This window comes from Perna viridis, chromosome 1 (assembly GCF_037379345.1).
Source record: "Perna viridis isolate PV_CMFRI_1.1 ecotype Kerala chromosome 1, ASM3737934v1, whole genome shotgun sequence".
NCBI classification, from domain to species: Eukaryota; Metazoa; Mollusca; class Bivalvia; order Mytilida; family Mytilidae; genus Perna; species Perna viridis.
Window position 1 is genome coordinate 38,573,066 of NC_142445.1, and position 14,284 is coordinate 38,587,349.

Sequence of the window (14,284 nt, forward strand, 5' to 3'; positions counted from 1 at the left end):
CAAATCTCAAGAACTTACACAAGAGGATCCCAGGGCGATGATTCATTTTTCGCCATTCAGGAGCAATAACTTCAACAAAAAGTCGTCCCTCAACTTCAAATCATCAAATTGACCATGAGGAAAATGCTTGTTTCTGGTCCTTATTGTCTAAAATGCTCCAAGTCTTAATCCCCGAAATCAAAACCAGTCTGACAATTGTGGAATAATATCAGATATTCCTATGCTTTTACTGGTTGTACAGTTGAATTCTATGAAATGCTTGATTTTGGCCCTAATTCTAAAACAGTTGGTGTCAAAACCCCCAAAATCATTAACAACCTTGCTTTTGTGGTTTGGAACCTTATTTAGATGAAAATAGCTTCTTGGGTCGAGCGGTCGATAGTTAAAAAAACAAACCAGCATGCGTAATAATAAACATTTTTACTATAATTGTCCGTAAAAACATCCACAATGCATCAAACAGTTAGAAAATGATACAAAACATCACAACAAATGAGCTTAGAGTCATTTCCATTGCTGTGCTTTTTTTTCAACTCCCTTGACGACATCACGTCATCATTCATCCAAAATACGAAACGACGTCAATGACGTTGGTGTAAATATGGAGCAGAATGACAAAGAGTAATCAAGGGAACCAAGGTTATAGCGGTAATCAAAAGAATGTAATCCAGGGACAAAGACCAGACATGGAAAACAGACATACACAACAAAGAACATAAAGTAACTAAAATAATACATACAAAGTAACAAAAGTAAATGAGCAACTCGGACTCCACTAAAAACTGGGAGCATGGACCAGGTGCACCGGTAGGGTAAGCGTCCTCTGCTTTTATAAAACACCCGCCGAGTTGCTCATAAAAGGTCAAGTCCGGAGTAGGAGGAAAGGAAAACTATGACCCGTTGAATAAATCAGTTTTCATGGTGCTGATGGATACACCATAACGATCCACGAGTTCATGATGACGACCGTATAACTTCTGTAGTGATGACTTCAATCTTGTAGCAACATAACCCTGTTCCAGAAGCCTATTTGTTAGAGTTCTAGCGCGATACAAAAAGTCTGCGTAGTTTCGGCAAGCTCTGGCATAACATATGAGTAGTGATATGAACACTCCATACGCAGGAGCCGAAGGGATGTTGCCACAGATGAAAGGAAAGTTGACAATTCTGAATGAAAAGTCATCACGTTTGTACACGAAATTACACGAGAGAGAGACCCAGATTTACAGCACTTATAACATTTTATAATGATCAACCAACTAATATTCGGTTATCAAAGAAAACGTTAACCAAGCTTAAACATTTTTTTAAACATTGTGACTTTATATCTTTCTCAATTTGTTTTAGCATTAGAAACACCAATTTGAAAGAAAAAAAGCTTGTAAATTACACATGTTCAAGGAGCCAGTCATGATAAGAGGTTGAAAACATCCGTTTTGTCCGTGCACTTAAATCGTATCAAAAGCAATGCTTCAATAGATATTAATATTCCTTCTAAAAGGAAGGAGTATGTTGACATGAATTGCGGATCAAAAAAAGAAAAATAGTTTTAACAAAAATAAAGTTCAAGATAGAGTTATCAGGAGATCCATTATTCCCTGCCTGAATTTTTGAAAATTCATTTATTCATTATAGATCTTTGAGAAATGTTGGGAACAGAAATCCATGGACTGGAAAGTTGTAATTTAAATGTTAAATCATTGAAGCGTTATCAGAACTACAGCTTTCAATATAGGGCATTAATGGAACAATATTAAGTGATACCCGCCTTGTATAATGGTGAAAATAGGGGGATAGTAATATGTTCAAAATGGCCCGATTTGAAGTCAGGCTCGTCTGACACCGAATTTTATTATATTTTATCTACCCTATTTATGAAATCTTGCAGTATTCCAAATTTGAAAATGTGTTTCACATATTCCTTGCATTGCATATCGTAGAACCTCTCGGTGATGGAGTTGGCTTCCTCTTTCGATAGTTTGGTTTGGAGTACTTCTTGTATACAACTAATATTTTGATTATGATCTTCCTACATATCTGATTTTAATGCTGATGATGAGAGGTTACTCCTTGAAACACGTGTACAGCATATCGAAATTTACAATTTATAAAACTGGTATTTTTTGTATTTGAAAACGGCCTTTTGGATAGGACTAGTATTTTATGGTAGTTAACAACTTAACAAAGTTTCAAAAAAGATTCATTTATCTGTTCTCAAGTTATCAAATGGAGTCTGTCAAGAAGGACAGATAGGCACACAACTTTTCTGGAGGGTATTACATAATACCTTGCCACTTCGTGTGGCGAGTATAAAAATGAATACCAAGAGACTGTAGCAAGCCTAGAGTTCCATTTACAAAAGGATTTTAACCAAATTAACTTGCTGTCTGAGTAATAGATCCTGAAATAAGAATACTTTGTGAAGGAAAAGTTAAAAAAAAACCATTTTACTCGACTAAGACAAACATTACAACAGCAGTTCAGACAGAATATATTTTTTAGTCCAATAGGGCAAGATGTGAAGTTTTGTCAAACTTTTTTAACACTGGTGTTATTCTGTTCATAGGAAACATCATAGTAGATTTGACAAAGCATTACCGTTGGAATTTGGCCCCTTTATTTGTATAACTGAAATAGCCTGAGAGAAAATATTGGTCAGGAGAGAAAGAACAATGTAAAAAACTGATAAAGTGTTTACAGTTAAGCCAGCATCTCACATCCTGTGAGTAAATAGACAAAACAGATGTATCATTTAAAACATCTTTACTCAGATATAAGTAAATAAAAATTCATTGATCAATTATTTACAATAAAATCACAATAAAATTACAAAATATAAATGAACTGATGAAATGCTTAACAGAACAGAAGATAGTAAAGAAAAGAAAAAATGTCAGAAAATAAAGAAAGAAGATAAAAACAATAATAAATTCATTTACATATTTCAAAAGAGACTAAATCTGATGGTGATTTCTTAATCAAGAAGCTTTGATAGTTGCCATAGAAACAGATGGATCTTTCAGTACACAACCGTATACATGCAAACACTGATAAACTTAAAAATTGTGTTGATAACACTTCAAATGACATACACATATTTGACTGGAACATGAAACTCGATTTTAATGATTTTTTTTATGTGAAATTTCATGTGAAAATCATACAATAACTTGATTCACATGATTTACACATAAGCTCTCTGACAAGACTAGTTCCTCATTTAAATTCATTTTTATGAATGCACACTTCTCTCTTTACAAAAGCACACTCCTAAGGATAGGTTCAGAAGCACACCCCTAAGGCTAGGTTCAAAAGCACACTCCTAAGGCTAGGTTCATACACAACTATTTCCGTTTCCTTGTCAAGTAAATTTTTAACGCAGCAGATTTAAAGCATTCACATAACTAACATCCACATAAAATAGGATAATGCCACAAGAAGTCTTCCAACCCCCAAAAATGTTCACCAATAGAAAGAGTTTGACAAGAAATTGGCCGCTGAACTCAACCACCCCACTGACTTCTGGTCATCTGGTTTGTTCCTGGCCAGTGGTTTAGTTCCAGCTTTAGGGCTATCTACATCCTCAGGTAAATAGTCAGGTAATGTTGAGTTCTCTTTATCAACATCCTTCATATTTGAACCAAATGAAACCAGCTTCTGTAAGAGAAAAATCAACGAAATATGTTAATATTAATGTAGTTTAAAAACTCGAGCTATGGGTGACATTTCTCTTAAAGATGTTCCTTTAAAACATATAAGGTCAAAGAAACAATTTTAAATGAAGTCATTCAATTTGTCAAGACATCAACCCATTTGATAAAATATGATCAACCTTTTTTGTGGAGGATACAACACCTCTTGAAAAAGTTATCTGCAAACAAAACCATTTAGGATGAAGTATTACATAAATTTACCTCTTCTCCATTTTCATCTTTCACAACCTGCTGTGCTGTCATGGTCTGTGATTTGGCTACAGCTTGTGCTAAAGTCTACAACAAAAAAATCAGAACTGATATCATGAAAGTAACAGCAGCATACCAATTTCTATATGGTAAAAAAGTTGGAAATACAAAATTCACAAATTGGTATGTATTTTATAAAAAAAAATGTTCCTAAGAAATAACTTAGTCAAAATTTTCTCATACAGCTATTTTTATCAACCAATGAAGAACTTTGATTTATGTCCACCACTTACTTGTCAATCTTGATTAAAAACAGAATATAAGCTTAAAATAAAAGTATGCCAAAATGACTAATACTCAATATCTGTATTGGCCCAATTATGACCAGCCCAATATTAGTTGTTTCTTTGTCACTCAGATTTGCCAAGCATTTTTTCAATAATTTCTGAGAATTTCAAAATTAATGTTGCATTGTCTATGAAGATGAATGGAAGAATGCCAAGTCATGAATTGAGAGTTTCCAATGATGTGCACAATTAAAGTTATTTGCAAAGTTTTGAGAAATATTTTTATTCCCATAGTCCATACTGGACTAGGCAATATGAAATAGTGGACTGGTTAATAAAGCTATAACTGTAAACGGTTTTCAATATTCGCTGAGTAGAGTCCTCAGATATCCACATTTTGATTTTGGCTGCTCCTCAGTCCAATATGGGAACCCTTACAAAATTAAACTACAGTAATGTAAAACCAAAAATTTCATATAGAAATGTTATATTAGCTATTTACAATTCAAAACAACAATTTAGATGTGGTATTGAACACTTAAGTAACTGTTTTTGTAAGAATCATGCAAAATCTGAAAAATGTGATACATCCAAATAAGGCTACATATTTTAATTTTTGTAATTAAGTTGTTCTATGGGTCTATACTATGAAATGTGTAATTATTCATTCACATTTGCATGCTCTCCCGAGATAATCAACATTGAAAATGGTATAGATTCTATTGTATTTGAGTGTCATTTACAGAGTTAACTCCCTTAATTTTGAATTCTACAGTATATTCTGTATCAATAAAAGAACAGCATTCCAAATCCCTCACCAAAAAAAAAGTGTGGAAAACTTTAAATTCACTGAAATTTTCTAATTCCAAGGGCCATAACTTCCATAAAAATCGTTCAACCGCAACCAGTTGAACTTACCTGTAACTTTTCATAGTAAGACTACATACAAAATATAAAATCAATTGGTAAAAGCATTACAAAAAAAAGTGCAGAAAACTGTAAATTCACTGAAATTTTCTATGTCCAAGGACCATAACTTCTGTAAAAATGATTCAACCGTAACCAGTCTAACTTAATCTGTAACCCTTCAAAAGAAGGCTACATAACAAAAACAAACTTATTTAGTAAAAGCATAACAAAAAACAGGAAGAAATCGTTGATGGACGCCCGGCATTTCCATGTCCCCTCGCAACGCGCTGCATGGGACAAAAATAAAAATATGTAGGCTTTTTACCCATGAATCACATTTTGCATGATTCTTAGTTGAAGTGCTACTTCAAAAGTGTAATACAAATTGGCATGGTCACATTACTTTCTGCCCACCAATATATGCCAGGCTATAAACTTTAATTATGTATTCTAAGGCAGCAGTTGGGTGTTCAATACAAAAAACATTGTACCTGTCCATATCGTACTGGAAACCTGTATTGTACCCCGATATGTACAATTGTAAAATAATATTTTATTAACATGTGGGTTCACTTTGCAATCATCAAGTGAATCAGTTTTCTGACTTTAAGAGTTCATACCTCAGGTTTAACATCCTGTTTCGTCCTTAAAATACACCTTTTTTGGTTGAGGTCAAAGGTAATACTAACAACTCCTTTCACATGCAGTAGTAATCTCATTATAACATCTTTATCATTCTACCAAAAAAAATAAAAAATAAAATAATTAGATTAGTATTACATTATTGAGCATTCTGTAATATACAAATGCATATGTTAAAATAAAACTATACAGCATTATGAAAATTTCATTTTTATCCCCCCTAAAAAAACAAAAAAAAACCAAACAACACTAATAAATGTACATGTAGCTTACTGAAGTTACATAATCATTTTGTCAAAGGGAGATAAGTGGAATAGACTTGAACAGCATTAGAAAATGCACAGTCACTGATTTGGAACAAATTTTTCATTTGATTAAAAATTTGTATTAGCATTTTAATTTCAACACAAAAACAAAGAAAATAACTTGTACACATTCCATTTATTACATTTTCCTCTTAGAGACAGTACATTAACCCAGTCTGAACCTAAAGAGAATAGAAAAAGTATTGGTGTATATACCCATACAATTTTTCAAAGAATACAATGTGTACAAGGTAATTGAGTTAATCTAGACTGACCTTTACTACAAGTCCCCTTAGTTGGAGAACTATGTGTTTTGTTCTGCTACTGCTTATACTTTTGTTTTTGCTGCTTGAATACCTAAAATATAAAATAAATATGGCAAATTGAGATGTTCACGAGACAATGCTCTAAATTGAGATGCTCATGAGACAATGCTCTAAATTGAGATGCTCATGAGACAATGCTCTAACAATGAAAGCCTGTCTTAACACACTTTATATCAGCATAAAAATAAAAGTTGAAGCTTTGATTTTTTAAACACAATCTGGAGTACATTTGATAAACCAATACTATTACTGTAAAAACCATAGTTTTAAAATTGGCAAAAAAATCAAATTGCTATTAACCAGAACATTTTTAGCATCATTATTGTTTTACTATTTTGAATGTAAGGCTAAATCTGTCATGAAAAATAAAATGCAAGAAAACTGTAAGTCAATTTCATGAACTAATTGATTGATTGATTAAAATTTATTATCCTGTAGCACATATTTTATTAGACTAATCAAGCAGACCCAGCTTTGTACTGATCTGACATGCTGAGCCAGATCTTTATTAAGATACATGTAGTTTACAGTAGCAACAGCCTGCAGGAAGGCACTCAACCTTACTTGGACACATTATTCCGACTCCTAGTCAACCAATCTTCACTCTATTCCCTAAATACCACTAGCTTGGTGCAGAAGCAGTGACTACCAATTTTTAGTGTGACTCAGCCAGGGATTGAACCAATGATCTCTTACACTCAAGGTGAGCAAAAAACCCTGAAACCACTAAGGTGGTTTTAATTTGTTGAAAAATAACATTTTCAGGACCCTGCTAAACCAGACTGGTTGGAAGAGAAGTAATAAGAACCAAGAAAATAAAACCCAGCAAATTCCAAGTATATATTTTCAAAAAAAACCACAAAAAACAAAAAAAAAAACAACCAAGAAATCTGAGCAATGGTTCACTGGTGATACCCTTGCTTTTAATCATGAGATAAAGAAAATAAACAAAGTCCTAAATAAACAGGAAGTGGTCAATTTTTTCCAAAAATGAATCCCACTATTTGGCGTACCTACAGGAAGAATGTGTTGAAATTTCAAGCCAATGTGATGAGTAGTTGCTGAGAAAAGTGTGACGGAAATTTAAACTTGCAAAAATATAAAGTAAAAAAAAATAATAGACAAATCCTCAGTAAATAGGAAGTCATTGTCAAAGTCTTCTGAAAACAAATCCATCCATATGGCATACCTACAGGAAGAATGGGTTAACATTTCAACATGTTGTCATGATTAGTTGCTTAGAAAACTGTGATGGAAGAAGTTATGGAAAAACTTACACACAGACAAGGGTAAAACAGTTTAGCCCCTTTTGCAGAGTAGGGGTATATAAAAAGTTTCCAAAAACAAGCGAATAGTAAACACATTATTAAACCAATTAAAAATACTGAGTAAAAATCATAGTTTCAGTAAATAACACAGTTTACAAGCTCACCTTGACTTAGTTGTTGATGTATTGAAGGAATCTCTCAAAGGAGCCGATTTTTCTGGTTTTTGTGATATCAGATCAATCAAGTTTTCAGCCAGTGATGACAGTGTTTCATTTTCCCTGCAAAAAAAGCCAACAGGAAAAATAAATGGTCTGGTTACATAATATCAAAAGAACTACGTAAAATTTTTCCTTAAGATTGATAAATCCGACTGCTTAAAAATTCAACTTTGAGACATTTCTTGAAACTAGTGTAGACCAAATAAATAGAGTATGATTACTAAAAACATATACCCCAGGTACACATATTTCCATGTGTTAATATGCACAAAAAATTTAATCAGCAATAACATATTGGTCAGAAAAAGACATGTGTTAAAACATATGTTGCATATTTTCCTGTGTAGTGAAAGCATTGTTTACCACAAGGCAAGAGATTCTAAAAAAACAAACCTATTCACCAACTGCCCTACTTGCTCATTCAATCCAAGAAATGACGAGAGGGCAGGTCTGTACTCAGCCACTTCAGCAAGGAGAGTCAATGTCTGCAAAAAAAATAATATATAGACACTTTTAAAATACATAACCTTAAAATATGTTCCCTTTCACATTCCACGTGCAGTTTGGAAGTAGCTCCTAAATCAGGGTGTAACTTTAAACATTTTTTTAAACTTATACTTACTGGTCAAGTTTATGAAAATTTTATTTGCCCAAATCAAAAACTAAGTTATCCTTCAGGCAAGTATTATTTATCTTTTACTTTTTCTGAGCTGGACAATCTTTTACATCATATCATGTATTGAATAACAGACATGATTTTACTAAGCCAACTAAATGATTGAAAACTTATCAAATTGGAAGTAAATATACAATAAAAAAAAAATCTAATGGAAAAATCTGGATTTGAAAAATCAAATTTCTTATCTGAATTTGAAAAAAAAATCATGTCTGGATTTATGATGTTTTTCTCAAATCTTTAGAGGATGAAAAATGTTAAGTTAAATAATTCAAAGTTGATTTAGTCCTGTAGTAGTACAGTTAATCATGCCAACACAATCAAGTTTTCTATATTGCCATAACTTGGTATCACAATGCCGAAAGTGTCAGTATAACATACTACAGTGAAACCTGTCTAAATCAAACTTTAAAATTGCTGCAGTTTTAATAGGTGTTTTAAAATACCTGATAATGTCAGAGTTAGAAATAATAGCCTGCCTGCCAGCCCGAGACCGGCTATTTTTTTTGGCAGGGCTGGCTAATTTTAGCAAAAATTTATATTGCCATATAGTAAATATATGGAAAAATTGTATTCAGGACTGGAATTTGAGTGAGTTTCCTACCCTGATAATGTGATACATAGACTTAAATAGTGACTGGTTTAGACAGTTTTTTTTATTTTTCAGGGTTTGCTTTAACTGGTTTTATGGTATTTACCTACTTTTTTTTATCTACATGTGTTTTAAGTTTACCTCTAGAGCTGTTGTAACTATTTTCGTGTCTGGGTTTGACAAAACCATAACAAGGCCTCCAAGAAATGTTGGATCCTACAAAAACAAACATAATTTAGACAGATGTTATTTTTGTGCATAGGATACAAACACATGTATATTCAAGTATTATCTTATAATTTAAGTTATACTGATATAGCATATACTATATAGTGGTTAATTTCCACAAGGTGATTATTTTGGCATATTTTAGCAGTCTGTCTAAAAACACTCTAAAAAATCTGCAAAATATTAACACAGGGCTTAAGTACTTCATGCACCACTTACATTGTATCATTCACCAAAATTTTTCGCATACATTTTTTATTCAAAATCACAAAGTTTTACACCTACCAAATGGAACACAGTAACAAAAGAAAAGGGATAGAATAAACAACATCTTTGTTTGGTCGTAAAATAATATATTCTAAAATGCAAAATTTAATTCATTGCAGCTTTTTAAACGTAGTTCTCACATAAATATCCAAAAGCGAGTGCAATAAATTCCCATATTGAATTTCTGCAAATAAGACATTGCAAAGCTGTTTCATTTGGAACCCTATCATTAGTAACTTTAAAAAAGATCTACATGTACTGTACAATAAAAGAATAATTCTGTATCATTATTTGGAACTACAAAATGTATTATGACTCACAAGTGAAAATTACATCCCCAAGGACGTGCATTACAACATTTTACTTTGCACAATATTTATAAATTTCATGCAATGTATAAGTAATTAACATGTTTCTTTGATGTCAATATCTCAATTTATCATGTCATTAAACTTTAAACACTTACAGTGAATTGAGAACTGCATTCAAACATGATATAGGAAACTTCAGGATTTTTATTGGTTATTGTAGTATTAATATGCTCCAATATTGCATTCCGGTAAAGATTATTTGGGGTAAAATTGCAGGTCACTCAATGAAGAGCAAGGAAGAAATTCACACAGAAAATTGATGCTGATTGACTTTAAGTAGAAAATTGATTTCGAAAGCCAAACAATGCTCTTACTTTCTCCAAATAGAAAATTAGTATCGATTATGATCTTTTCAGAACCAACAACTTTTTAGACAAAAGTTTTGTTAAAAGAGTATGCTTATTTTTGATCCAGTTTTTGTCCAGTAGGGCTGTATAATTCTGGAACAATTCTGGACTTCCCAACTTTGTCAAAAATTTTTTTTTCTTTTTTTAAAATTTTTTTATTAATCTAAAGCTGAAATTTGCATTTTGTATCACTGTAGAGTTCAAAAATATCTCATAACCAGCTGAGAGTTATCATATAAAATGAAGAAGCATGGTCCTGCATGAATTTTCGCTTATCCATGTACATTACCCTTGCTATTAAACCTCTTTTCTTTGGGTCACTTGCCATCATTTTCAATGAAACTAGAGTGTCGGCAGACAAGGACTTATCTGAAACATCAAAATATTTTAATAAAATATAAACATCACATTAGTATGCACATTAAAGAAGTTAGAAATAAAATTTGTTCATGCAGATAAAAAATTTTCTTGGCACTAGACTTCACAATTCTCTGTCAGGACAACTGGGCTCATTTTGTCACACTAAATGGCTTGTGTCAGACAACACTGTGTACACCTATGTCATAGGAAGGTTTGTTGGAACTCAGTACATGGAATTGTATAAATAAATGGAAACTTTCGTTTTCGTGTTTTTTTGTTGTTTTTATTAAGGTTCAGGCTTGTTTCTTCTGGTCAATACAATAATAAATGAAGAAAATAGTTATTTTACATAAAATTAAATTAAGAAAAGAAAGGATTTCCAAAAATCAAAATGCCAATTAAATAAGTTTCTGCATGCAATTAAATAGTTTTGCAATTTAACAAACATGACTTTAATGTTGGTTTAATATAAATAATGTTTTTTTAAGATCAAGGAAGATATAGTTGTTAAATCGTTGTGATTTAAAAAATAATATGTCAAATTAACGTTTGTTTAATAAACTAATTAAATGGTAATTAAACTTTTTGAGAAATAAAATTGAAAAAACAAAAACTAGCTTGAAAATTTCGAGAAATATGACTGAAAAAGAGATTAAAATTCACATTTCACAACTTGGTACTCTGATGGTGTCCTTTCCCCTAATATTATCATTCACCTACTAATTTTTTTTCACTTCCTGTATTGTCAGGGATGATTTTGATCATTTTCAAATTGGTCCCACATCATGACAATTGGGAATTTTCAAGACTGTAGGAATCAACACTTACTGATTCAATTTTGATGAGTTAAATCATTGCAATGAACACTACCCCAAGGCATGCCAAACTACACACCAACATAAGTTATCCAACAGAGAATATATTCCTTAAAATAAATCTGCCTCAATGAACTTTTCACATAACTTCATAGGGAAATTACCATGAGATTTAAGTATTAATGGACTCCCTTGCTTCCTCAGTCAAAATTGTTTAGAAAAGTTCATTCCTAAAACTGGGCTAGGCATATTCAACATAAAATTATACTTACAAATGTAGAATAAGAATAATAACATAAAGCAGTCATTTTATTTGCAAATAATTGTCTCTATCTGTCTCATTGATTTAAGACCCGTGCAGGTCCGGGTGTCAAAAGAATAGACCTGCAGCAGCGCTAAGCTTGTCGTAAAAGGCGACTAAATTGTGCTCAGAACCCTAGCCGGGGGCTAGGGCGCTCTGCCCACAGAGCAACTGGGATGTGTGCCCCAGGTGGTGGAATGGGGTACCCCTGGCGTGTTACATGCTGGGGTTGTCAGGCTATAATATGGAAAACTTGACCACAAACCATAGTGGTGCACCGTGTTGGGAAAGATGCCACTTTCCTCGCATGTTAAAGAACCCTACTGTGGTATTCTCCCGGAGTAGGAACCATAGGGCTCCGCCACAGGAGGCTAAATTGCCCGACCCTACCCACCTCTCCCTATTTCAAGTGGCAATCAAAAATTTGTTGACCCTCATTATCCTTATGTCCCATCCCATTTTCATTTTATCCTCATTTCATGTTCATTGTATCATCAATTTCATGTTCATCATCTGAATATAGCTGAAATATTGCTGCTCGGATGTTAAACCCCAACAAACAAACAAACAAACATTGATTTAATATGTATCATTTCATTTCAACTTTCACTTTCAAAATACAGTGTGCCTTTGATGTGAACTTTTGGTTTCAGTTTAATGCAGATGGGGATTAAGAAACGAAATGGTGAGGTAAACAGACATGGACATGGACAGAATCTGAAGTTTTACAACTTTTTTCACAAATTTGGGAATTTTCAGGAGCCAGCTGGCTCCAAATACTATAGTATCGCCATTCCTGTTCATATAATGCAATATATCTGCTAATAAAAACATTGTTCATATCTGTAAATAGTGAGTTGGAAATTTAGACGAAACAACCCAAAAGTGAAAAGGAAATTAGGCAAAATAACTTGGTAGGCGAACAGGTTTCATAAACCTTAGGCTTGGTTACTCTTAACATTTTAAAAAGGGTCTCAGCTAACAACTGTCAATGAGGAATCAAATTTTGGTGAGCAGTTTGACAAGAATGTAATCAAATTTTGTCAAGAAAATGTTAAAATTTTAATCAGCAGCACCTATAAATGAATTCTAGTCACAATGGCACTTGTTTAAGATGGTACTTGTCAAAATGGCACCTGTGTATAGTTAAAATGGCACCCATCATAAATGTATGTTTAATCATTTAATAATATAAAAATAAATCCTCTGATATCTTTAGTATTCTTCCTGGTATTTGTTTGGTTATTTATTTTGAATAGATAAAAAATTAGTCTTTTTGCAAGACATATCATGTATTAATTGTGATAAAAAATGTTTTATAATTTCACCTGAATTAATTTCATTTTTTCCTTTCATTTACAATATTTTGTTCACATAGTTAAATAATTTTATTTTTTTCATTGCATTATTCATAAAAATGGGAAAATATACAACGCAATAAAAATACTTTGTGAAATTAAATGAAACACCAAAAAAAAAAATAAGGTGTGAAATTTATCACAAATAACAACTAGACTAAAATACAGAAGTAAATATCACATTTATTTCTAATTTATTTTCAGCTACACTCCAGTTGATTGTGTTCATTGCTTGTGTTTATTCTATATGTACAGCATTTAATAAGATAAGCATTATCGTGATCAGTCATTTTTTTTCCTTTTGACAGACTATCTTTGAGCAGTGAATACAGCTGTCGTCTGACATTGTGGAAGTAATACCAAACTCCAATCACTCTTCCTTTTATGCTTTTTGCTAACCTTATGTTCACTTAGTTTCTTTTACTCAACAAATAAATCAGCTTGCTAACTACAGGTACATTATTTTAATCTTTGATTTTCTTATGTACACAACTGTCGGAAATAGAGCGAACTAGTAACGTTACGTTTGGCTAATGTAAATGTAATCTACTGTGTTTTATGACGTTAGAACTTGTATGGACTTGCTTGTATCAGATTACGCTTGAAAACTCGAATACATTACGTTTGATCCAAATACAACTTCATTATTACTTAACTACATCTAATTCATAGTATTCATGTACTTGAAATACAACAAATTAAACCTTTCATCAGTCTAATCACTTTAACAAATTAAATTTTGATTAGAATGATTAGGCATTATCATCATATAATCATATTACAGCAAGGACATCAATTACTTAAAAATATTTTACAAAAAATACAATAATAAACCAAGTGCCAATTTGAGTATATTTTAACTATATAGCAGTAGCACCCCTGTATTGGCTGTAATGGGCTATATATACTGTATTGGGTAGGGCAAAATTTGCAAGACGACCATCAGTAGTGTGACATAAGAATGGTGGCCATAAACATTTATTTCTTACATTGTCCATCCATTTCGGGGGTTAAGATGCTCTTTACACTTTTTCACAAATTTCAATCTTTTCCGATGAAGTTGAATTTCCCTCTGCTGTTAGATCGAATTTGATTGGTTGTTAAGATGAAAG

The 14,284-nt window shown here is 32.2% G+C and overlaps 1 protein-coding gene across 1 annotated transcript; it reads right to left on the reverse strand.

Annotated features, from left to right (window-relative positions):
* Positions 1-2,746: 2,746 nt before the first annotated feature.
* Positions 2,747-14,279, reverse strand: LOC148628668 (armadillo repeat-containing protein 1-like). The gene is made up of 9 exons (XM_088592203.1): positions 14,162-14,279; positions 10,628-10,707; positions 9,267-9,341; positions 8,251-8,342; positions 7,804-7,917; positions 6,321-6,402; positions 5,719-5,835; positions 3,915-3,989; positions 2,747-3,657 (listed from the first exon to the last, which is right to left on the reverse strand). The coding sequence occupies exons 1-9, from the start codon at positions 14,172-14,174 to the stop codon at positions 3,463-3,465; spliced, it is 843 nt and encodes a 280-aa protein (XP_088448329.1). The 5' UTR covers positions 14,175-14,279; the 3' UTR covers positions 2,747-3,462.
* Between the last annotated feature and the right edge of the window lie 5 nt (positions 14,280-14,284).

What these genes read in the sequence shown, in the direction of transcription:
- LOC148628668 (XM_088592203.1), bottom strand. An exon ending in AAAGAGGTTTAATAGCAAGG is followed by an intron (nt 9,342 to 10,627) that starts GTAATGTACATG and finishes TTGTTTTTGTAG; the next exon opens with GATCCAACATTTCTTGGAGG. An exon ending in TAGTTACAACAGCTCTAGAG is followed by an intron (nt 8,343 to 9,266) that starts GTAAACTTAAAA and finishes TTTTTTTTGCAG; the next exon opens with ACATTGACTCTCCTTGCTGA.